The sequence below is a fragment of the Cinclus cinclus genome, chromosome 1 (assembly GCF_963662255.1).
Source record: "Cinclus cinclus chromosome 1, bCinCin1.1, whole genome shotgun sequence".
NCBI lineage: Eukaryota > Metazoa > Chordata > Aves > Passeriformes > Cinclidae > Cinclus > Cinclus cinclus.
Genome location: NC_085046.1, coordinates 44,353,237 through 44,379,671, shown reverse-complemented (window position 1 = coordinate 44,379,671; position 26,435 = coordinate 44,353,237). Strand labels below are relative to the sequence as shown.

The window sequence follows — 26,435 nt, the reverse complement described above, 5'->3', positions numbered from 1 at the left end:
AATATTCCAACTTTCATTCTGTCTCTTTGGTGTAAGTTAATTCTGGCAAGTAAAAATCTCATACCTTGAACTTTATTTTTAAACCATCTTTGCAGAATGCTTTCATTAATATCTTCACCTTCCTCAGCTCCAGATAAACCAAAAACTTTTTCCAAGTCTTCACCATCTGCTCTAGCCCAACAAAAACTACTGAATTTCAAAGTGCCAGACCCTTCCAGTAGAATCTATTAGAACAAACAAAATCCAATATGCTAGTATCATATACTAAAACTGGAATGTCCAACATGAAATATGAAATAATTTATTACAAAACCAATCACAACCTCAAATCACTTAAGTACACAGAAAGGATCCCTAAAACCAAAAACACTGAAGTTTTTCTTTTAAGTCAATGGCAATAGGTTTTTTTCACTTAACCAAAAGTGCCCCAACAGAACCCTTAAGAGATTCAACATGCACTTTTGTTTACTCATTAATAAATCTAAATAAACAATGATGTTACTAGAGAAAAGAAAGTTAAAATAGAGTAAAACTGCATAGGAAAATAAAAGTCTAGTAAAACCAAACAGGGCTTCATTTAAGGAAAAAAAAAAAAAGGATTTTTTTCTCATTTTATGTAGCAGAAACTTCCACAGATTTTGTCTGATAATGATGAGTTTTCTCTGGCCAGTCACTGCTTATTCTTGCAACTAAAAACTTCATAATCCCAAAAACCTTGTTTGGAGAAATAGTCCATTCAGCCAGAAGCAGGAGGTGGGGCACAGAAGAAGCCTTAACTTTAGCATTTTACTTCCTGTTGAAAGCACTTTACAGCAACATTCTCCTTTGGAAGAATACTGAGTCATCTACACTATGCTTTACTCATGTATTTTTAGTGGTTTTTGAGTCCACAAATGACAGGAATTGAGTAGAATTGTGAAATATTTTGCCAAAGATTCAGAGAATGGCAACTCAATCACTAATAGATCAAGGTCACAACTAACTACTCTTAAGCAAAAAACTTTTGTTAAAGTCATATTCTGGTGACTACATGAATTAAAAAAACACAGACTTTGGCAAACCTCTAATAAATTACACACACATACACAAAATTAGAAACTATATAAAGAATTGTATTTTTATACAGGAATAAGATTATAATTTCCATGGTAGGTAGAAACAATAGAGAAGATTATTGACAAAGAAACTTCAGTTAACTTTACTCCCTCATTAGCATTTTCTATGACTGCAAAATATTCTGCAGCATGATAGAATAATAACAAATGTAGGTGTCCAAGGACAGAAAACTAAAATCTTTCATTAAATTAAACCAGTAGACCAAATAAAAAAAAAATATATCACATTGTATCAGATATACACCAAGGAAATAAATCAATTATATCATAAAATATTCAAGCTACAGACTCGTCTCTGACTGTCTTCACATATATTATAAAACCCAACTGACATCACAACTGAGGTAAGCCTCTTCAAAATGGTAAAATACAAATAATAAAATAAATGCTGATGGCATGAAAAGTAACATCCAGTGTCCCTATAGATCATATCCCTCCTCACCTTGCCAGGCTTCAATTCACAATAGATAATTCCATGCTTATGAATATGGTATAAACCAGTAACCAGCTCAACACCAAATTCTCTCACCACATCTTCTGGTAGACATTCATCCTGAGCAATGACAGATTCTAGAGAACCACCTGAAATACACATAGTCAGCACGTGGATATAAAGAAGAGATCACACAAGTACTGCCCAATTATTACATAAGCTGCTTCAAAAGATGCCAATCAAAAACCAGTATCAGTGGATACTAAAAATATTTCTTGGTATCTAATAGTTACAAAATCTAACATGTACAAAAAATTATTTTCAATACTGTGATAAAATCTTAATTTAATCCAGAATAAAACTGACGGCATGACTTCAAAATTACTTCAATATTATTTTACACAGGAAACAGAAGGGAAAAAAGAAATCCAGAAGCTGTGTCACTTCATAGTGCAATAGTACCCCATGATTTTATTAAAATTCCTTAACCAGATTCCTGCTGCACAAGTTAAAAAAATAAATAATACCAACAGCAGGATCATAACTTCAGTGAACAACTGCTAAAACTAAGGGCAGGCCATTTTCCACTGAATTCAAAGACAACAGAAATAGTAAAACTGTGTTACAGTCTGAGGTCCTGAGGTCAGCTATGTGCAAAAGATAAAGTATTTTGTTGTATATCACTTTCTAGGTTTCTCACACAAACCCCAGCTTCCTGTACCAATAAGTTCTAATCACAGCTCTCTGAGCTTCTTATTCTATCATGAGACCCTCCTCTGTCCTTCCAAAATCATCACTCTCCTTTTCCATTAAATTCCAACTAACCCTTCCTTTGTTTCTGATCAGATTACACTTACAAAGCCTTCCAAATAACCCTCACATACATCCTCTATCACTTGTATTCTTCACTGAGCTTCACACTCTCTACAAATCTCCCCACTAGTTGTTACTGTTTCTGTATCCTTAGCTCACACACTTCTCTTCCTCCACCATCACCTACTTCCTCCTTTTCCAATGATTCTCAGGTATGTCATCAGACTCATCCCATTTGAGTCATTCCCATCTTAAATATTCATGGGACTTAGATTTCTTCTAATCTCATTTCCCACAAGTTCATCTTTTCTTTCTCTTCCATCCCATCCCAGTTCCCTATTCTGAACTCCACATTTCCATCTTGCCCAAAATCCCTTTTCTCAGCCCCATTGGGTCCTTTACTAATCCAGCATCAAATCTGTTTGCATGACACTGGTCTACATGCCATGAGTTATCTAGAGGTTTCCTGGGCTTTTTGTTGTTTATATCCTAGCCAAATCATGCTGATTGGGGAAAAACAAAACAAAACAAATTAAAAACAAAACAAAAACAAAACAAACCTAAACAAAAAAAACCACACAAAACTAAAAAACTCTCATTTTAAGACCCTGAATGAAAGAGGGATTAGGAAAGCTTTTCATGGAAATGGATACTAGATCTTCCATTCCAAATTATATAGTAAATTTTCCTGGGTTTTCTGCCCTTTGATCAGTCATTTCTTTCAGAGTCTGTCATTACAGTACTCTTCCAATTATTCAGCACTGCTGAATCTTAAAATTATTTTATTCTAAGCCTTTTATGCTGGTTAGTGAATCAGTCATTCCTTTAAAACTAAGCCCATACTACAGAGCTGCAGTAAAGAATCTTCCATCACATTTAAATACTGTTCCTTGCATTGTAATTTAGAAGAGTACGCATAGAATAATTTTATAATATGGTCAAACACACAAAGAAAAAAAGTAGTGAAAACAGCAACACAGAAAGATTTTGCATCTGATAACAGAAACAATCTTTTAGATAAGTGAAATATTCCATATTTCAAAAGCATTTTTCCATTCTCATTAAGTCTCAAAATTAAGAAGTCCATATCTTATTCTATGTATAAGTAAGTTAGCTCCAAGACACTCACCTTGCAGCAAACTTTAAAACTGCAAGGTAAAACACCTGATAATTGTTTGACAACAAAAGGCTCCCTGTCTAATAACTTAAATATGTACCCAGAAGTTAGACTAAGCAAGTAGACCAAAGCATCCTTATGAGCCACTAAAATTACTTTTAGTCACTAAAAAAATGACCTTTTTTCCTCAGAATTTTTAAGTTTTCTTCTTCAGTAATTTTTCAGAGAATTCTGGATAAAAAGGGTGGGTGTAACATGGACTTTGACTATTAAATGAACTCCAGATACCAAAATCTTAATATGCATTATGTGCATATTCGCTTTCTTTTTTTTCTTTCCATATGGAGGAAAGCATGCTGTCAGAAGTTTAAAACATGCAGTCATCACAATTAAAGAAATCTTTATAAGCTTCCTTAAATAGATCGATAAGAATTTACAAAACTAAGTGAGTCATTTAGTGCAGTTCTGGGTTCTCAGAGCTCCCATATTATGATTTTAACATGGAAGTCGAAATACTTATACTGAATAGGAAAAGAACTTAAATCATTCACTTTTGCTGCTGAATTGCCCTTTGTTTAAAAGTGAATTTGAATAATATTAAGTCATTAGTACACTATAACTTGATTTGTTCCTTGACGTCTTTTAAAAGAGAATGCCAAAGCTGCCAGTCCTTAGAAAACCTCTCAAGTAACTTTTACTGAGCTACCATCTGACTATTCACAATTTGCTTTTACCTTCTCTGACTGGCCTTCTCTCTTCAGCTCTTAAAAACCAACATTACGTAACTCAACTAACTTTTCAAAGCTGCATACAGTGAAGCAGAGAAGCATGATTTCAATTGATTTCTAAAAATGTTTCCAAGAGCAAAAGCACTTTTACAAATAAACAGGTTTCTCAAGTTAATAATAAGATAATTATGATTTTTTCCAAAGCTCTAAGTGTTTGTTGTAAAGAAGCTGTAAGAAATCTCTTGTAAATACTCACTCTATAAATGTTCACCTTTTGATCTTATCTTACCTGTGCATAATTCCACTACAAGCCAAAGATAGTTGCTTGTTTCATACCACTCATAAAATGTCATTATATTCTTATGCATGAGTCCCTGAGTCAGACGAACCTAGAGTGAAGTTTTAACATAATTAGGTGGGGGAAAGACATATAATATATATATATATATATATATATATATATATATATATACACGCACACATATATATATAAGGACTTGAGGTAGGGGAATAAGAAACAATACAACCGACTCTAGATCAGCTACTTGTTCTCTTGCCTTTTCTAGTGCACTAATATTATTCTTCAAATATTTTAGTGTTACATATATGTTGAGAAAAGATAACTTTCCTCACAGACCCTGCCCAATTCACCTGTTTTTAAAACACAGAAAAAAAATTAGTCAGTTCCCCACTCAAAATTATAAATACTATTTAACCCTCCTGCACCACTAAAACAATAACAAACTGGAAATCATAATTTGGATTCAAACTTGCATTTTTTTTCTAATAAGAATACAAATGAGAGGTAATACACCAAGAGGAACTGAAAAGAAGCTTTCGCATCATTCTTAATCTTATCAGACAAGGAAAACCATTCAAGAGATCCTGAAAATCTGTATCTCTACAACACCTACATGGCCTAATCTCTGCAGAAGCCTGTTTCTTGCTAGAGTGGTATGTAAGGTATCCCCAAGAGATTTGTAAGACTAATACACTTCTAGGAGCAAAAAAAGTTCAGATGATCACTGAAACAATGAGAAGGAATATGATACTCTATCTGTTTTGCATGCCAAGGTTTCGGGTGCCAGGTGGGGAGGTCTACAGGACTGGCTTCTGTGAGAAGATGTTGGAAGCTTCCCCTGAATCCAATAGATGCAATCCCAGCTAGCTCCATGACAACTGGTGCTGGCCAACACCAACCCATCAGTGATGGTTGGCAGTACCACCAGATAACATTTAAAATGGGAGAAAATATTCCTTTGCAAGAGCAGCAGGGGGAGGAGTGAGAACATGTGACAGAAACAACTCTGCAGACACCAAGGTCAGTGTATACGAGGAGAGGCAGCAGGCGTTTCAGGAGCTGGAGCAGAGATTCTCCTGCAGCTCCTGGTGAAGGCCAGTGAGGCAAAGCTATCCCTCTGCAGCCCATGGAGGTCCATGGCAGAGCAGAGATCCACCTGCAGCCTGTGGTGGACCCTACTCCAGAGCAGGTGGAAACCCTAGGGAGGCTGTGACTGCATTGGAAGTCTGTGCTGGATCAGGCTCTTGGTAGGACCTGCAGACCCATGGAGAGAGGAGCCCATGCCGGTTGCTGGCAGGACATGTAACCATACAGGAACTCACGTTGGAACAACCTGTTCCTGAGGGACTGCACCCTGTGGAAAGGACCTATACTGGAGCACTGCATGATGAACTGCAGCCTGTGGGAAGGACCAACACTGAAGAAGGTTCTGGAGGACTACCACACTGCAGCAGGGGAAGAGCATGAGGAGGAAGGAGCAACAGAGACAGTGTCAGATGAACTGACCCCACTCCCCATCTCCCTGCATCTCTGGCAAGGGAGGATGGAGAGAAAACTGGGAGTACAGCTGAGCCCAGGAAGAAGGAAGGGTTGGAGAAAGGTATTTTAAGATTTGGTTTAATTTCCCATTATCCTACTGTGGCAATAAATTCAATTATTTTCCCTACATCAAGTCTGTTTTGCCTGTGAAGGCAATTGGTGAGTCATCTCTCTCTGTTCTTATCTTGACCAGTTCATTGTATTTTCTGACTCCTGCCCAGCCTAAGAAGGGAGTGATATAGATACTTTGGTGGGAACCTGGCATCCAACCAAGTTTAACCCACTACAGAAACAAAATGTACCTACTGGGAAAGTAAAATATTTGAACTGTGTAACTGTATCAGTTTCCTTTCCAGAAATTATCATATGTAAAGCTTTGCCATGATTTTAGAAACCAGAATTGATTTAGCTTAAATGGTATTCTTTCATCAAAAATAATTTCTTCTTGCTAAGTAAGAAATCAATTATACACTGGAAGTTACTGCTACCATTGGATTTGCATAACTAATAACAAAATAAAGCAAACCACCACACATAACTATTTTTACAAGTTCACTGACATGTTACAGAAACAGTAAGACTGTAAACATGGGTTTATGCATGTGATCTAAAAAACAATAAAATCACATGAAGAAATAGATGCACTAAAAGAACACTGTATTTAAAGAATAAGAATTTAAATTTAATCTTGAGAAGCTGATCTAAATGTAACAAACTCCATCTAAAGAAGCATGTGGCACTTTTCTATAACTTGTGCTACCAGAATTTTGTAGGCTGTATTTTCCCCCAGATTTAGCAGGAAAAGAAACACCATTACCTACCCAGTTTGCTACTCCAGCTCTCTTGCATTTATCACTGCAAACAATGGCAACAAAATTAATCGTTCCTTTTCTTCTTCCTTTATAAACAACAGTCTTATTTCCTCTTCCAATCTCCTCATACAAAACGAAGTTCTCCATGCTTTAGGATACTTCACAGGCAACAGACTGGAAACATGGCATTAGTTTTGTAAACAAATAAACCTAAAGAAAGGAAGAGAAAGAAGAAGCCTTCAAATTTAATGGTCATTCACAAATAGTATTCACTCTTCCAATTTTCATGAATAGGGATTCCATACTTCCAGAAAGATTCGATATAATTACTTTACAGAAGACCTCCTCTCAGGAAATGTGATCAAAAATTTGAACAGGTGAATTTTACACTTCCAAATATCTTTTTCAAAAAGTGATAGGCTAGCAGATATAAACTCTAAATAGTATATCTGTAAAAACACAGAGGCTACAGGGAAAAGAGAATAGTCTCTGATTCTCAAGAGTAATGACTATACCTATATTTCAGTACATAAACCAACAAAGCATAGAATCACAAAAATCATAGAATGGCTTGGGTTAGAGTGGACCTTAAAGATCATCTCGTTCCTGTGCCCCTGCTGTGGGCAGGAACACATCCCACTAGAACACTGTACTCAATGTCCCATTCAACCAGGCCTTGAACACTGTCAGGGATGGGATAGCCACAGCTTCTCTGGCACACAAAAGTCTTTCAACTGATGGACTTTGACATAAAAGTAAAAAGATATCAAACAAACTCATTTAAAAAGTGAAAAGATGAGGTAAGACGGCCATCATGGAAGTCTCCCAAGCCACCACCTGTAACGAAGCAGGTGTGAAACTCCACAGAAGCACTCAAAGCGGCAGCCGCCAAGCGCCGAGGGAACTGATTCGGTCTGGGCTGGATACAGGACCAGCACACCAAGGAGACACGGTTCCCTCTTCTTTACGAGGGAATGGCCGAAACTACTCCGAACCGAGCAGCCCGCGCACAACTCGCGATGTCCTGCGCTCCCAGCTCTGTCGGGGGCGGCCAGGCCTGAGGTGCTGCACGGCGGCCCCGCAGACACAGCCGCCTCCCGACGCACTTGCAGCTCAGGGGGAGGGAGCCGCGCGGTCTCAGGAGCGCTCCAGCGGTAGGTTCCAGCCCCGCCCCGGGCCCGCTCCCGCACTCGGACCGAGGGACGGCGGCGGAGGGAGCGAGAGGGCGGTGAGGGATCGGGGGGATGAGGGATCGGGGGGATGAGGGGGGAGGGCGGAGGGTGAGGGGCCGCTGGGCGCGCGCGCTCCGCCAGATAACGGCCGCGAACGTGCGCGGGCAAGGTACGAGAGCCGTACCTGTGTGCGGGGATGGACCCGGCGGGAAAGGGTGGGAACGACAGCTGTACCTGTGTGTGGAGCATGGACCCGGCGGGAAAGAGGGAGAACGACGGCCGTAGTGCGGCGAGGGGTGGACCACCGCCACGCCGCCGCCATCAACCGAAACGGCGGAGCCCCGCCCACAGGACGGAGTATCCGATGCCCTGGTGGCAGTGTCTGGACGGGACACTCGTCCCTACGCGCCACAAAACACAGGCAAGCGGGAAAGGCACTGGCTTAGCAGGCAGGGTGACTCCGGGAACTGGAGAGTTTTGCTATCCTTTATTCCAACTGGAATGCACCGCCAGGTCCCACCGGGCTGCGTCCCCGCACCCCCCGCACGCTACTCGGATGGTCGCTATCCCAGGCCCGTTTCCAGGAGACGGCGCCGGACGCCGAAAGCAGAGTGGAGCCCCATTGGGCTAAGGGAGGGGCTAGCGGGGGGGGACGTTCCCGGATGTTGGTGTGGGGAGCGCCAGGGGCTGGCTCGGCCGTCGGGAAAGGTGGTGGTGCTGCCGCAGCCTGTGTTGGTGGGGTTGCTCTAGGCAACCTTCGCCGACAAAACGGCGGGTAGCCTCCTCAGCCCTGCCATGGCCTTCTGCAAGCACCTAATTGATGCACACTTTTCTTGTGACAAAATTTAGTCCTTGAAACAAGCGTTTTCCGTGTTTGACAATAACGTGGAGTTTTCACTTGTTTTTCCATTCTGTGGGGATCTGGATTTCTCTTTCACTTTTTTCTTATCTGGTTTTGTTTTTGTAAGGCCCTAGAAAAAAATCATTTTATTTTGGGCAACATTAGGAACTGTGGTCACAGGACAAGGGCCTTCAAACTGCAAGAAAGTAGATTTGGATTAGATATTAGGGAAAAAATCTTTGCTGTGAGGGCGGTGAGGCCCTGTCACGAGTTGCCCAAAGAAGCTGTGGATGTCCCATCCCTGGAATTGTTCAAGGCCAGGTTGGATGGGGCTTTGAGCAACCTGGTATAGTGAAAGGTTTGGTAGTGCAGGGGGTCGGAACTAGATGGTCTTTGTGGTCCCTTCCAACTCAGACCATTCTGGGATTCTAACAAAATATTTAAAAACATTTGCTCTAGAGCAAACTGTAAAGAATTCTGGTTTTGCTCATTGACTCACCTTTATTTTGACCTAACAAGTTTGAACCCATTGATTCATTTCAACCAATATTGATAAAAGTAGTGCACTTACAGGAAGGATTCAGTGTTTCTTCGAGGCAGCATGATGACAGATGGTTTTTTACTCCCACTCTCAATAAGGCTTCGGTATGATTTTAAACCCCTGTAATATTGAAAAGGGAAAAAAAAACAACCCAAACCCCTCTTTATTGTTGACAAAAAAAAACTCAACATGAGCCAGCAGTGTGGGCTGGGAGCCCAGAAAGCCAGAGGTATCCTGGACTGCATCAAAAGGAATGTGGCGAGCAGGGCAAGAAAGGTAATCCTGTCCCTGTACTCTCTGTTCTTGTGAGACCATACCTGGAGTGCTGCATCCAGCTCTGGTGCCTCCAAAATAAGAAGGACATGGAAGTGTTGGAGCAAGTCCAGGGAAGGCCATGAAGTGATAAGGGGATGGAATACCTCCCCTATGAAGACAGAGAAAATTGGTGTGGTGCTCTGTCCCAGTTTACACTCTAAGTTTTCAGTAATTGCAGAGGTGACTTGTAATTATCAATGAAGCTACAGCTTTGAAGATGCACAAGTAAGATTTTTTTTATTCTTTTTTAATGTAAATGAATAGTTGACTCGATATAAATAAACCAAATCTATAAGTAGACATCACTTTCTATTAATAAGCACAAGAAAAGTATGCTTCGAAGAGGGGTTTATTTAAATTTCAGAAAAATGTGTATTTTATCTATGGTTGTGATAAGAATGACTGATACGAAGAAGAAGGAATAGAGTATTAGCTGAGTTGCACACAAGTCCTGGCAGCAGTTCATGGCCACATCTTGGAATAAGTCAATTTCATTGTTCCTGTCCAAGAAGATAAAACTAAGCCACAATGACTATCAAGTTACTGACTTTTCTTCCAGATTTCTCATATTTCGGCCTATGTACGTTTTCTGTTAAATTAGTCCAAGTTAGGGGTTATTTTTATGCAAAGGGGGTAAATACCCCGTTTTGGGGGAGTGAGATTGTATGAACTTTAACATTAATGAAGTCTGTTAAAATCTTAATATAATAGTGGCAATAGCACTACAAAATAGAGCAAAAGAAATGCACTAAAAACTGTTTAGTAAAAATTGAACCAGAGATTTATAGCTTTTGAAATTAAATGTTTCCATGTTAAAAAAAATTCAGGCAGACATAGGGAGACATGTTGACTTATACCACCTCTTTTTCCAACCTACTTTTTTATCATTGATACACAGATACACATTTCATTACGTCTGTATGTTTCTTACTGTCTGGGTGCACAGTTTCAATACACTCCAGATGAGGAATTTTCCCTTTGATTTGGTGTAGGAATGGAGGATTCTCTCTTCAAACATGTTGCTTCAGGTATGAGAGTTATCTTGCAGAAATAAAGTATTACAAATACAGATCAGGGTTGTAATTATAAGACTCTTATCTTTGACCTTTTACTTACTGTTTCAGTCTGTTACTCTTCTATCCTGTTACCAAACATGACTTCAAGCACTGTACTAAACTGCAGTGAACTTTTCTGTGGGAATATTTTCAACATTCAAGAACGGAATGCAAAATATTCTCTGTCCTGTTTGCACCATTTCAATACTCCTAGCAATCTGTGCAGCAAACTCAGCCTTGCTATTTGCCTGGCTATTAGACGGAACAGTCAAATGTAATCAAATTCTTGTTCTCAAATAAATATATGATCTAATTTAAGGCAAACTGAGATCTCGTGATTGCAAGCACATAGTTCAGGCATGCTTAAACACTTCACTGCTCTACCCTCAATGGGTACTGCATAAGCCTCTGACATTTTGCCTGGTTCTCAAAAGCCTGACTAATATATACTATATATAAAAATATAGTAGCCTATAATTTTAAGATGTTTTTCCGTGTTTTGTAAGATGTGTTCTTCAGTCTGCTCTAATGCCTGTTGAAAATGCTATACAGTTCTGTTTTATTTTGCCATAGGTACTAGCTTTTCTTCTTTTTTTTTTCCTTTTTTTTCCCCCAGATATAATGATTACTCATGCTCTATCCCATCTTGTTAGTACACGGTGTTTATTTCTATTCCAGACTGACCCCATTCTCAAGAGAATTTCTATTCTCGGCATCTAGGGTATGATGATTCAGTTGCTGAAATAAAATATTTTTATGTTCCATTTGCCTTGACAATACTGCCATTCCTGGGAAGTGTATAGAGCCACTTTTCTGGTGTTTCATCCTTTTGGCAGAATGGTGGACATGGGCACATCTTTATATTGTGCTTTTTATTTTCAAATTATTGTCCAACATCCTCTTGAAACTGGCACATATTTTCATCATTTGAATGAAACTCTGTTCTTTATTTTAGTATTTTGTGGTAACATTAATACGTGTTTATTATGTTACAATTTTGATATCATACTATGATTTTGTCACCTTGGTTTTCTGGTAGAACCCTGTTGTACTTACTGGTCTGTTAGGAATGGACCAGGAGAGCAGCTCCCTTTTTAAAAACCTTCATTAAGGACAGCCCTGAAGGGGGGGCACAAGGGGCCACACACACCACTGCTGCTTCCCACTGTACAACTCAAAGGAGGAAGTGTTCAGCTTTGCTGACCGACAGAGCTAGGGCTTCCATCCTCACAAGAACCCCTATAAAAACAGCTGTTGGTTTTTGGTCTAGTCACATCATGCTGGCCAGGTGCGATTTAAGTCATAGCGACAAGGCAAAGAAAACTCTAGTTGGTGATCTGATGCTCTTTACTGTTTTGCCGGCTCAAGAATGTTATTTTCAGTCTTTAGTTTTACATTGGCTCGTTGTCCTTAGGGTCTTTTGTTCCAAACGATGCTCGATGTCTCTGATTTGTATACAGCCTTGGGCGTACAGTTTCTTGGGAGCAGTGGAAGTGATACCCCACGGAAGGGGGTACAGGGTAGGTGGTAAAAGGGGTACAAGCTTCAACTAATATTTAACAATCTTAGGACTTTAACATTTAACCATTAAACCTTAGCAATCTTAGGACATTAACATTTAACAATTAAACCTTCAACAATTAAATAACTCTTCAACTAATAACTTGTGTTTGTGGATTCTATTCCTCACAGGTCCATCTCAAATTCATTAAATAAATTCAAATGTTACTGTTTTAGTATCATACATTTCTGATATTTGGAAATAGCAACGACTTTTTCAAATTCTTAGTTTCTTGCTGGGATTCTTTTTGAAAATTTGTTTTTCAGTCAAAGAGTTGTCCTCTACACTTTTGAAACATTGCAAAACAGTTTGTGTTTTGTTTCACTGGTGAGGCAAAAAAAACTACTAGTGGTTTCTTGTACAACAACAAGGCTCCAAATCTCACCTCCCTGGATCAACCTGCAAGGTCACTAGTATACTGCATGCTTGTGTTTCCTTTTCCTCTGTTATGGTCTCAATGCTTTACATATGTCTAAGGTTGGAGAGAGATGTGGTGAGATATGCTGAAAATTTTAATACTCTCTGAGTTAACACCTCCAGAGGTTGGCATATTACAAGGTATTTTTACCTTCCCAAAATAATTTGGTTTCCCAGGGAAATCAGCAACTGGTCTGTATATGATACTGCAGTCAGGACTAACTTCCTGTTTGGTTTGTTTGTTTGTTTATTTGTATTAACTGCTAAGGAGATAGGGTTAATTGTAATGAATTACCACAGTTTCTGCCAGGCATTTCTCATATCACATTCCTGACTATAAGCAGCTCTGATACTGGCTTTGTGAGCCTGGCTGGCAGAGTGGATACTCCTCTGCTCTAAGGTTCACTTCTAACAGCATTCTCAACACCTAAGCCTACTTGCTGGCTTCCAAAATATGATGATGACTGTTTTGCTGAGACAGGGAAGCTGAAAAGGCCTTGTCAATATTTTGCTTTTTTCAGTGACTGCCATTTTGCTTATGTAATTTTGAGATTATGTAAAATTATTTATTTTTGTATTTCAATATTCAAACAATTCCTTGTTCTAATGCAATAGATAGTGTGTGAAACATGCTATACTGGTTGAATTATTTTTATCTGTTCTAGGTATAACATGGCAGGAGAACATCCTGTTTCCTTCAGTTACATCCAGCAGTTTGTACTCACACAAGTCATGCTTCTTTATCACACATAAAAATTCACTGTTTCAGCAGCAAGCAGTGGCTTTTATGTTACATATTCTGAATATTCAGACTGCATTCTCAGGATGTCTTTTGCTTTCTGATTAAACTTCATAATGTGAGAAGTATTAATTATTATTCATGGTGTAATTTTCATTTGACTTTGCTTGATTACACGGGCTTTTTCCTTTTACCTGCAAAATGAATGCCTGGCACATTTATCATTATCCCACTATCTTGCATTTAATTTCCTCTTTGTGTATCTGACTTCACTTATAATGCTAATCTGATCTTTACAAACTGTTTATTCAAACTTGCATCTCACTATTGCAGAATATGTGCAAACCCCCATCCTCTGAGTCACTGTTTGCCTCCATTTTTTTTTTCTCAAACTGTAAAATCTGGAATAATGCTTCTTTTGCCATATTCTTTATGAGCCACTATGCAGGAAATTTTTATGAGTTTTCTCCTTAAAATCTTCTCATTTTATTTCTCTCCTCAGCTTGTGTTTACGCTTTAGCTGTTCCATAAAGTTACTTTTAAATTTGTTTTTTATTTAGCCTCTCATTTTCCATGTGTTCTTTCTCAAATCAGCATCAGCTCTCCCTAGGTCACAGTCACAGTAACACTTCAGGCCAATTCCATAATTTGGTACTGCTCGTGAAAGATGCAGCCCCTTTACAGGAAAGAAATTTCCAGCAGAGATGCAGTTGAAGAAGGGGAAGGCATTGGTGGTGCCTGATGCTAGCTGAAAGAAGCACAGAGCTCTGAACAGGACAAGCTTTCTTACTGATTTGATTCTTCCAGCAAAGGTAGCATTGCATAATGTCTTGTAAAACAAAACAAATAAATAAAAAATCCCTTTGAAGCGAACAAAACCCCCAAATATCAACCAAGAAAAAAATCAGTCAAAAGTACTTACATTTTTAATTTTCATGTGCTCAGTAAGACAACTTGCAATTATCTGTGTGTTTTGATATTCAGGTAAAAGCAATGACAGCTTTCCAAAAAATGCCATTTAAATGAAAAACTATGTTGTACAGGTAGTGTTGTGCAGACACTTCTTAGATCTTTTTAAAGGGTTTGCAGCATTACTTAGTTCCCACTGATAGAAAAGTGTGAGAAATGGGGCCAGTAACACCAGGTACCACCAGGAAGAACAAAATGGGAAACCACTGCAACTCCTTTCTTTTTAACTCTATGACAGCGATTCAGAAACGCAGGGTATGTTTTACAGATTTTTTTTTTCCTCTCCAAACTCTTGTTAATGCCACCTGGAATTAGTTTGTTCTCTGAGATTAAAATCCTTTACCCCACAATTGCAGCTGCAATTGGAGTCTTCAGCTGGCAAACTAATCAGAGATTTCTTAAACTTGTTTCAAATGCTTTCAAAGTTTTCATTGTATTCTTTGATTGCTTTACTGGCCTATAAAGGAGGATCTGTGGAGGGGAAAGGGTAAGGAATACAAGAAAAACAACAGCATGCTCACTGAAAAGTACATTTGAAAGGTGCTGTATTTTAGCAGGGTGAAAATAAAGTTTCTTCTAGAGATGTAATCAAGGGAGAAAAATTGAGAATGAATATGAAATTATCATGATGATAATATCATATATGGTAAAATCAAAAAGAGAGAGGAAATGGAAAAGATAATGAAAACCAAAAGAGCAGAGAAATCTAGGAAACTTTTTGCAAGTTTTTCGTTAGTGTGTCAGTTGCCAGCTTTAGAATTATTAGGTGGATAAATTGAACTGATAGAAATGCAGTGGAGTATGCTTATGTACACTATAGCACCACATGATCAAAAAAACATTAGGAGGATTTGGCACAACACCACCAAACAATTGCTACCATGTCAATATGACCAGTGTACAGATGTACACCTTGCATGCAAGGGCCTGGCAATCCCATAGCCCCAAGTTCTCTTTTCTACATACTGTGTTTGGACGTAGTGCATGTCATTGCCATTTCTCCCACTGTGAAGGACTTCTGCTCACTTTAACAAGAGTCTTGTCAGTCTCAGCAGTACATCTCAAATCCTTGTTTCCTACAGACCTGACAGGTCAATTGGTTCTTCTCAGTAAGAAACCTACAACCATGGACACTTGTTTCTCCCTGTTGTTGATGTGAATATTCACTTTTCTACTTCCTGGTTTTCCCTCTGCCTGCCTTCTCTTTTTATTTTTCCCTCAGCATTTGATTTTCTCCCTGGACTGGATTCCAAGGTGCTTCTGTGTCTTCCTCTGTTTTTCTGGAACAGAAAGGTTTCTCCCCCTCCCCCCCCCCCCCCCCCCCCGTTTCTTCTTATTAATAGTGTGTACAGCACAGAGCAAAGTTTTGTTCCTCAAAATTACTTCTCCTTCACTGTACAGACCATTAGTCCTCACTGCTGTCTAGGCCTTATGTTACACATTATAACAAGTTTCTAGCTGCTGCTTTGGGGTGCCATCCATCTTTTGCAACCTCCCAGTCTTGTTTCCTCTCTTGTGCAACCTCTTGTCACTCATCTGACTTCATAGTTAGCTGTTTCAATATTAATCAGAAAACAACCCTTTAAAGCCTTCTGATTTAGCTTGCTCACTGGCAAGGGTCATGCATATTCAAGACCAAACACAAAGGGAGCAATGGGAGGATCCAGCTAAGGGTGAGAAGTGGAAGGCGTCAACTTTTTTTTAGTGATACTGTGTTGTTAGATTTCTTAGCAGTAACATGAACTTTCTATTTTAGGGAGGATTTAAATGAGACTACTGAGATCATTTAAGAGTGCAAGGTTACCAGAGGGGTGGGTCCCTTTCCTCCCAGACTAATGGTTTCAGCTCATTTTTTGTGCTCATTCCTGATATTTCTATGATGTTAGGGTGAATCAGTTTAGAGTACTAATGGGGCAGAAAACCGACATGGAAAAAATACAGTTAGTTCTGTGTGAGGTTAGTAAACTGAGTCACTGAGGAATCCTAAGCAGCAGAGACAGCCCTTGGGAAAACCAGGAGTACCTGGCTCCTCCACAGGAGAAGTGGGGAGAGAAGCCTGTTCCTTTTGGCAGCAACACAGAGCATTTAGGTTGGCTCACATGCCCCATTTAAGTCACTAGCTGAGGATTTGCTCTGTAGACACACCTGTTTGGAAGGCAGCTGCCTGAAAATCCTGTTGGCTCTTGCAATATTTCTCTCTTTTCTGTCACCCAAAAGCATACATCCCCATTTTGGATTCTCTTTGTTTGTATCTGTGAAGGGTTGGATCATTTCTTTTTATGGATTATTCGGGGTCGAGCACTTAATTAATTTATACTCTCTCGAGGTTATTCCATGCTTCAGGAATCCTGTCACCACCAGCATGACTGCAACTTTTTTTTTTTTTTTTTGTCTTACCAGTTGTAACTTTTGAGTGCGGTTCTATTATTCCCTTGCCGGCAGACAAAACCAATCAAACCTTCCTCCAATAAATCTACGAAGTCCTGATTTTTTTCTGGGTTTCTCACTTTTTTCCCCCTCTTTAATAAGTATTACATTTATCACAGGATAGGTTTGTAAGGGACCTCTGGAGATCATCTTGTCCACCCCCTACCAAGGCAGGGTGAGCTAGAGCAGGTTACGCAGGAACACATCCAGGACGGTTTAGATGTCTTCAGAGAAGGAGACTCCACCACTTCCCTGGGCAGCCTCTTCAGGGCTCTGCCACCCTCAGTGTAAAGAAGTTGTTCCTCATGTTGTGGTGAAACTTGTGATTTAATTTATGACCATTGCTCTTTGTCCTGTCGCGGGGCACCACCAAAAAGGTTGGAAAAGAACTTGGACTTGAGACTTTTCTCTGTACATGAGATATTCATAGCAAATCTTTGAGGATTTTCTGGTGCTTAGTATATCTCGTAGTCATTCTTACCCTCTCCGCCTCTCAAAACAGCCCAGATCGCTTGTGCGTGTCCCAGGACTTGTGGGGAGCACTGCCGGGCAGTGCTGCCTGCGGCCGCTCTCGCACTGCTCCGCACGGCGACAAACCTGTCCCGCCGCGGACGTCTTTGTGCCCTGCTTGCCCAGCCCGTCCCGCGGCAGGGGGCCGGTTGCCGGACGACGCTCGGCCCCTCCTCCGCGGCAGGGCTGGGCCATGAGGTAATGGCCTCCGGGGGGCGGGAAAGGGAGCGCTGCGACTACCGAGCTAGCTAGCGGCCACCGAGGTAGCCGCCGGCGGCGTTCCGTGCCTCCCGCCCCTTCCTGCTGCCCCGCCGGCGGCGGGCGGCGCCGCAGCCCCCGAGGTGTCCGCGCCGTCCCGCCTCCCGAGGGGGCTGCGCGGCCGCAGGAGCCCCGCGCCCGGCACCGGCGAGAGCCGCACGTGCGCTGCCTCCCGGCCGCAGGGGTTAGCAGCGCTACCCGGGCGCCGCTGGAGAGCCTGGAGCTGGAGCGGCAGCGGCCTGGCAGGAGGGACCCCGGAGGAGGAGGGCACATGAGGCGCCGGCAGAAGGAGGGAAAAGCAGCAGAAGCAGCAGCCAGCCGGCCACCGCAGCCCCTGCGCTCTGCCCGCCCCGCACGCCGCGGCCTCTCAGCGGCGCGGGCCGGGGGCGAGCCGTGAGGGGGGAAGCAGCCCGGAGGTGGCCGCCGCCGGCAGCGAGGCTCCCCCGGCCCGCGGGGGCGCCGCCGCCTGCGCCCCGCCGCCCGGGGGGCCTGGAGCGGGGTGAGTGCGGGGGAGCTGCGCGGTGGGGATGGGCGGAGGCACCGGCGCGGCCGCCTCTGCCCCGCTCGCCCCTCGATGAGCGAGAGGGTGCGGAGGGCTGCGGTGTGCTGGCGAGGCCTGCAGCACTCGCCGGGCTGCGGAACGAGGGGTGAGCAAGGTGCAGCCGCTCTTCCTTCATCCTCGGGCCCTTCGACCTTCACAGCCGGCTGGCTCGGGGGCGGGCGCTGCGCTGTGCTCTGCTGCCTGTGCTCTTTGTCCCTTCCGCCCCCTTAAAGGGAAGAAGCGCGAGAGTGGAATTGCGTACCGAAGGTCAAGAATCGCTCGCAGAATTGGCCCTCTGTATTATTTGCAGCTAGACTGCTGCTGTTTTCAGATACAAGGGCTCCTCCCTCTTGCAAAAGTAACTTTCTAGCCATCGTAGAGAGACCTGCAAATATTGACTTGGTTTCTTCAGCGCTGGGGATTATGGATAGCTCTTTGCAGTATTCCGCTGTTTAAAATGACTAAAATATTCCATTATGGTTTTTAGCAAGTTTGAGATCTTGGTGCCTCTCTTGGTTTGCATCTGACGATTTTGAAACTTCAACTATAGGTGAGGTTTCTTCAGGTAAAATTAGCGAAGAGTTAGGAAATTTCCAAAGAAATTGATCTAATGTTAAAAGAGTGGGAGCCAGGGTTCGTGTTCTCCCTCTCTCCGATTTCAGGAGAAGTCTCCGTGCAGATACTTTTTTTCTGCCTTGCAATCTGTAACCTTATTTGAACCTTTCAGTCTGCTGAGATTAAGTCGTGGGTGTAATGGTTTTTGCAATCAGGAAAGCAACAGGAAAAAAAAAGCAAACAACAACAAAAAAAGTTAAAACTAAACAATAGTTATGATGACCAGTTTGCCATATGTGCCTGTTTTACTGCTGTGTGTTCACAGTTGTATGTACTGTTTGTAGTGCCCTGCCTTCTGCTTGTGCTGAAATTACTCCGGGTTTAAACATGTTTGTCCTAGTAGGACTCTTTTGGAGTTACCAGAAGAAGCCTGGAGGAGGGAGTGTTGTCTCCAAGCCCAGGGACTGTAGTCACAAAACTGCCTTTTCTGAGACACTGTAACCTGCTTTAACTGAGTCATAGCAACCTGTGATGACAATAAGAAAATTCTATTAAGACATTAAGTTTATTTCTCTGTTTTTTAATGAGCATTATTACAGGGGAGGAAAACCAGGATGGTAAAAATCTTGATAGAATGCAAGAGTTTTCAGCTTTTAATGTGAACTACTGAGTGAAGACCAGGCAGCTGTATGAACAGATATAATGAATAGAATTTAAATTTCTCTTGAAGTAAAACAAAAGTTTCTGTCAGTTGCATGAATGAACTCCCATTTGCCAGCAAATTGCACTGCATGATGGATGATAGTAGTGGAAAGAAGTAGGATCTCTGGATCTAGTGCAAAAAAATCCCATACCTGACAAAAATGATCTGTTTCATCTTTTGTTCAGTTATGAACCAAGAACTCGTACTGGAACTTGGTGCCTGTTCTAGAGCACTGGGCAGCACAACGGTGTGCCAAGGAAGCATTAATGTGATGAGGCACATGCATTTATATATGTGGTGCCCCGTATTTGATATGTGGGTGCCTAAAATCCCAGTGGAATATCCAGGTGCTGCAGCAGCTTCTGAGCATCTGACTAGTTTAATCCAGAGTCCTGGCTAATGAGGCAGGACCAAGATGTGATACACAAGTTTTGCCGTGGATGTTAATGTACGTTAACATGGCACTCTTGTGGTGGCACTCCAATTTGTGGAACACAGATGAGAGCTGGTTGGAGTAAGTGAGCTTGCACGTACCAGAGAGCAAGACCAGATTGGAAGGATTTGCCTGGAACTGGTGGGAACTCCTGTTGTTCCTCTGCTGCAGCTCATGCCTGAGCTCCTTGCTGCTTCACACTTTCTGTCTCCTGTAAGAGATTACCAGCTGCTTTTGTAGAAGTAATTTGATCCTAATCTTGCAGTGTGCTCTGAGGATTTTATTTGTACTCTAGCCAATCTTCTTTGGGATAGAATAATGAGATTAGTATGGCAGAAATCAGTACAGTTTAAATATTTTAATTTTAAATGTGTACTTGATCAATATTCTTGTTTCTTACCATTGTTGCTGTAATACTGAAAAGGAAAAATGCTTAAACTTCCCCCTCTGTCTGCTGTGATAGACTGTAAACTGAATGCAAGATACTTTTTTTTTTAAATAGCTCTGTAGAAAGGATTCTCAGAATGAGTGTTATTGAGGCAGCATCTGCAATATTAAAAGGCAAGAGGTTAAAACCAAAACTTTTACCCTTTCTAAAAGCTACATATTTTTCTTCATAATGGTTTCCTATGTTATTTAAAATTTTCTTTGGGAAAGGAGAGATAATTAAGCAAGAAAGTATTATATGAATTATATTTGTTCAAGATACATTTCTTTCCTAAGTCTTTATAATTTCGTTGATTTCCAGAGTTGTGGTGGTTTAGTGCTCCTTCTGCCAGGACCAGAAATAGCATTTGTAGGACATAATTTGTTTTGTGTTGTCTGGATGTTTATGTTATGTGTGATACTCAAGTCAAGGTTGGTTGTTTCTTGTTAATTTGCAGAGAATTGTGTATTCTTTACTTAAAATTTTGAACCATATTGCTTTCCCTCTGCCTTAGTAAAAATGAGTGCCTGCTCTACAAACTTTCCAATATTAGGCTGGATACTTAATTGGTATATCTTTGAATAACCCTGTTTTGACTCTTACAAAACTGTCATTTTACTTTGCACACTACTTATTTCCCAATACTTCCATATTAGTGCAAGGACAGCCAGACCAGTAGAACTGGTCTGTATTACTGGGAGTCGTGACAACCACAATATGGAAACAGGAGCTGCAGTTTTTGCCTGTTGGTCAGAAGAATGTTGTTGATAGGTAGGCTTTTACAACTAGTTCTGTTTTTCTTTTTGAACTATTAATTTTCTCCAGATGTACCTGGCAGTTCTGCCTCTGTAAGAAGCTTAGTGTTGCTACCAAGATCAACATTAAAGAATAAATGCTCTTAAATTGCATGTAAAATGACCAAAGGCATACTGGCATCATCCTCTGTGATGCTCATGTTGTTCCTTGATTCTGCTGGGAGTGAGATTATCACTTGTGTTCTTCAGAAAGGCTGTGAAAAGAAACAGATTCTGGTAGTGACTGCACACCAAGTGGCTTTCAGAGTTATTGTAAGGACATAGTAAGTAGGAGAACTACTTTCTAGTCACTAAATGACAGTGATGGCTTGTCAGTTTTACGTAGCTCAGTTACTGTATGAAGCTGTGTAAGGCTGGAACTGTAAAACTGGGGTGTGGTCTGCCGCACCTGTGCTGTAAAGGTATGTTTCCTTGGTCATACATGTATCATTAAAACTCCACAGGCAATGCCACTGTCACCTTGGAATGCTGCACCTGTATGGAGGGCTCAATTTTGTGTATTCAGCTGTGGGATCAGTGCTAGTTGGAGAGATAAAAATCTTGAGAATGAACTTCCTGTTAACAAAGGCTTTCCAAGATACCAGTTGGTGTCTTTTTCAAAGCCTTCCTGCTTACTCTGTCGTTTGAGATAGCTGTGAGATTACAAGCACTTTTATTTTACTTCGTAGTGAATAGCATGATGCTTCCTAAGTAAATTTCAGGAGTTCACTGATACTATTCTTTTTCTAAAACTGTCCTCTATTTGAACTTTGAATCATCAATACTTTTGTTTTTATTGGAACCTATTGATTACAGTGCAAGAAGTCATGCCATATAGTCATCCTGCTTATGGTTGACCAGCTAAGAGGCTTATTGATATCACAAACAGATTAGCTCAGAGATAATTCTTAGATTCAATTATGTTGGCAGATTTCCTTTAGTTAAATCAGTGGCCTTACTGGAGTTCTTTGCCTTATCTTGTGGCTTCTCTGGACAGGATTCTCTAACCATGCTGTCCATTAGATGCTGAAAACCCAAATGAGACTGCTGCTCTATAACTCGAATTTTCTTGTGTGCATATTTGGGGGTTTTTTTTGTAATGATACTGATATATTAATATGTTAGAGCCCTGTTGGTTTGGCTTGCATTTATAGCAGAAGTTCAGAACACTGTAGCAGGGTATTAGAAAGAAGGAAGGAAATGTGGGAAGAGCTTGGTTTAAAAAACCTTGCAAAGTTTCATTATTGGCTTGTTTTGACATTAGACGATGCTGCTGGCCAGCAGAGCAAATTTTCCCATGACTCTGTGTTGTGACAGCATCTGAATATCTCCAAAGCTGGAGACTATTGCCTCCCTGAGCTACTTCAGTTAGTACCTTATCACTCTCGAAGGCAAAAAAATGTTCCTGGATGTTCACAGGGAACTGCTTGTGTTTCAGTCTGTGCCCATCACTCTGGTCCTGTCTAGGAACCACTGAAAGAGCCTGGTTCTGGCCTCCCTCCCTGCAGGTATTTATACCCGTTGAGATCTCCCTGAACCTTTTCATCTCCAGCTATCATTCACAGCTCTCTTAGCCTCTCCTGATAGGAGAAATGCCCTGGTCTTTGTCTTAGCTGCCAGTCACTGTCCTCTTTCCAGTATGTTTATCTTTCCCTTTTACTGGAGAACCCAGAACCAGACACATTACCCCAGGTGTGTCCTCACCAGTGCCAGCTAGAGGGGAGAGATCGCCTCTCGTCTAGTTTCCCAGTAAAAGGAAAAATGTGTGAACACCCTTCTCTGCTATGTACTAATTCCATGCTTCAAAGGAAACACAGAAAAACAGTTCATCATTAGTTTTCAATGAAGTTTTATGCTGAGTTGACTTATTTTATCTTTTAATAGAAACCAAAGGTTAGGAAAATATTAATACAGTGGAAACTTTTATAACCTAGAGAGAAAGAAAACTATGGATACATTGAATTACTTACATGTGTCTCTTTGAAGAGTTTAGTTGACTGGAATCAGTGCATTTTAGCATTGGATGTTTAAGTAAATTCTAAATTTCATCTTTTTAAAGGCAGCTGCTGATAATGTCATACTGGAATCTAATTTCAAGCAAATCAGGACCCTGTATGAATTATGGTCTGACAGCTGCCACAATTTGGTGTCCTAGGGGGACTGAAGTGCAGTTTTGTTTCCGGAGATGGTTTTTTTTTTTTAAATCTCGTCAATGTCTGCTATGGGAAATGAAGAGTTTTAGTGTCTTGTTTAATGTTTATTTAAGTGTAGTTTCTGTTACTAACAACATTGCCTGTCCCAGAAAGCCTCATTTATCTATCAAATACTGCACAGTTGCATACTTTGCAGGGGAGCAGCAGACATTCCTCTCCAGTAAGCAGGAACTTTGTAGTTCAAACCGTGTAAACCTATTGCCACAGTGAAACCTGTAAAATTAGCAGAATTGGAAGGCATTGGGCAATGCCAAAATCCTTAGACTGTCCTTTAAACCTGTTTTAAACAGAATTTCTTTATCTGCAGCTGGGTCTGCTCATAGTATCTATTTCTGAGGTATTATGCACTGTTGATGTAAAGCAGTAAGGTGGAAATCAGTCTTTGTTTTAACATGTTTTTGCGATAGATCTGCTGTAGTCACAAATGGCAGCAAGAAATTGTGGGCTTCTGTTGTGTTCATGTAAAACTGCAGTAATGATTACTTCCAGGTATTTATGGAGGGGATGGAGACCAGGGTTAACCGAAAATATTGCCTTCTTGGTGCCTTTGGTCCTGTAATGAATTCTGCAAATCTGCACATGTGAAGGCCATGTTAAGGTCAGTCCTTTATGCCTATATTTCCTGAGGATCATGTAATGTCAGGTGGTAGACAAGCACATTATGGCTTGACCCCATGAGTTGTGACTGACCTGAGAGCTGCGTGTTTCCAATACAAGGCAATCTCAACTGAAAATGCTTTTTCTGATTGTCTGAAATGTTTGTAACCTTTGATTACTCTTGTATTTGCTTACAAGAATTTTACCCTGTAATGGCTTTCTCAAAAAGTGTGTTTTTTCAACACATCAAAAGCCATTAGAATGAAAAGGCTGAGAAAAGTTAAATATTGCATTTATCTGGATGAGTTCTTTGTCCCAAAGTCCAGAGAGGAGTGTACTGTCAAACTATTGGCTGTATGTTTCGCTATCTTTTTTTTTTTTCAGCCGAGATTATTGATTTCTCTATGACATTCACTTGTACTGCTTTTATCTACTAAATGAGGTTTCGTTTAGGAGCTGTTGTACCTCAGGCAAATGTGACTTTCCTAAATACTTTGCCCTTTAACATTGCAAAAGCTGCAAAATACTCATGTGAACTTCTAATGAACCAAGTTTGTTTCAGCATTCATGAATCACAAAAATCAGTCTTCTCTTACTTTGCAACGGATGATGAAGGGCAGCAAAATCAAAACATTTGAGGTAATTCAGGAGTTCATGCCAGTGCTAGAATTAAATCCTGTTCTTATGAATCTCTGTTAAAAGGCTATCAGTCTCTTGGGGTCTGTGGATTGGCACATTCTGTAGCTATTTAGGGCATGACAGGGTATGTAAAACAGGCAGCAACCTGAGTAGACATGTGTGCTACCCCTGCACTTTTTTTTCCTGCATTACTAAGGTAGATAGTGTGCATTACTAATTCTCTTAGAAAAGAAAAATTCCAGGTGGCCCAAAAGACATTCCCTGAGGAGTGTATGACTTGCTCAAGTAATTTGAGTGCATTTTACAGAAGATAAACACATGTCTGGCAGATGGGTTGTGCAGAATAAGATGGTGCTACTTTTGCAGTAGTTATTTTAATAAGATAGGTGTACTGATAAGCTGACAATGGTGTATTGCTATGAAAAAGATCAGTGTTCAAAATGGGAGCCTGGGATTTCATAGACTGGGAATAGAACACTTTGAAGACATGTAGTTTTCTCATTTAGCTAACTGATGAATGTTCAAAGTAAGTCAGTCTCAGTTTCTTGAGCCTGATATACTAACATCTGACCTCCAAAAGTAAACACTGCACCCATTTTGTAGTCTTTATCAGCTTTCAGAGGACGCCTGCTGTATATTGACATAAAGGAAGAAAATTGGAAGGTTTTCTCATTGATGTCCCTCTGTACTATTATACTGAATAGCAGGAAGGCGATTCGTGAAATACGATTTTTGACTTGGAAAAATGGACGGTAATATTTTTTGTTTTGTTCATGGGGGTATTACTGTCTTTCAAAAAATATAGATAATTTTATTGAAGGAGTAATGTATTAAATTAGGAAATGCTGATATGTAAAAGGAAAGATCATAGCCAAGTATAATTGAAGACAATAAACATAGAATTAACAGTTCACAGTGGTTATGTAACTAATGAAGAGCTGCTCAGCCCTGGTGGAAAAGGCAGATAGATGTCACTGCATGTTGGGTGTAGATTCTGAATGCAACAGTGGATTTCTTAAATACAGTGTGCATGATTTTATTGTAATCTTACTTCATTCTTAGAGGAATATTTTGTGTTTTATTCTTGATCCCAAATGGTTGTTGAATAGACCTGATAACAGGAAATTTATCGTAATGATAGGACATGAAATGATACACACAGAGAAGCTCTGGATGGGCTGTTCCTGGAAGTGATGAAGGCCCAGCTGAGCGGGGCTTTCAGCAATCTGATCTAGTGAAAGACATCCCTACCCATTGCAGGGGTTTTGACTAGTTGACTAGATCCCTTCAAACCCAAAATACAGCTAAGATGATGAAGTGTGACTATGAATGTTTTGGGGTTTTTATCAAAAAGTAGTGTGAAATGCATTATGTTGATCTATATGAATATTTACAGAAAGAATTAAGAACTGAAATAAATTCCTTTTATTTGTTAAAGTAAGGCTGATGCTTCCTTAAAAGAAATTTCACATGACTTTTTAACTGGTCTTTAGACAGAGGTTTAGATTCGGGTGGACAAAACGGTACTTTTAAATACTCCTTATTGTTTATCATAGTTAATTTTTTCCTTTAAAAATACTGGGATTGAAGCTGACCTTTCTTCCTTTCTGCAACTAATAATGGATTATTTCTTGGATTTGTAAATCTAGCAGAGCTGTTCTTCCAATAGGTATGAATTCAACAGGAACAGATGTTTCATGGCTCTTCTGTTGCCAGTCACCTTGTCAGCATCAGTTTCACATGGCTATGGTGTTCATCTGGGCAACCAAACCTCGTCTCTCTGTAACTGCACAGGAGGCCTTTGTTGTTAAGTCTTGGGTTGATTGATATGTGTGTAGGATCTGTAAATTCTGGCTCTGGGCGTTCACCT

General features: G+C 40.6%; 1 protein-coding gene across 2 annotated transcripts in view; it reads right to left on the bottom strand.

Moving 5' to 3' along the window:
- The window catches only part of ULK4 (unc-51 like kinase 4), a 209,244-nt gene extending 202,239 nt beyond the window's left edge, over positions 1-7,005 (bottom strand). For both annotated transcript variants that reach the window (XM_062496991.1, XM_062496998.1), the window contains exons 1-4: positions 6,868-7,005; positions 4,496-4,595; positions 1,558-1,697; positions 65-224 (exon numbers count right to left, since the gene is read on the bottom strand). In XM_062496991.1, the coding sequence (XP_062352975.1) occupies positions 65-224; positions 1,558-1,697; positions 4,496-4,595; positions 6,868-7,005 (538 nt within the window). The remainder of the gene's footprint in view (positions 1-64; positions 225-1,557; positions 1,698-4,495; positions 4,596-6,867) is intronic.
- Positions 7,006-26,435: the final 19,430 nt, after the last annotated feature.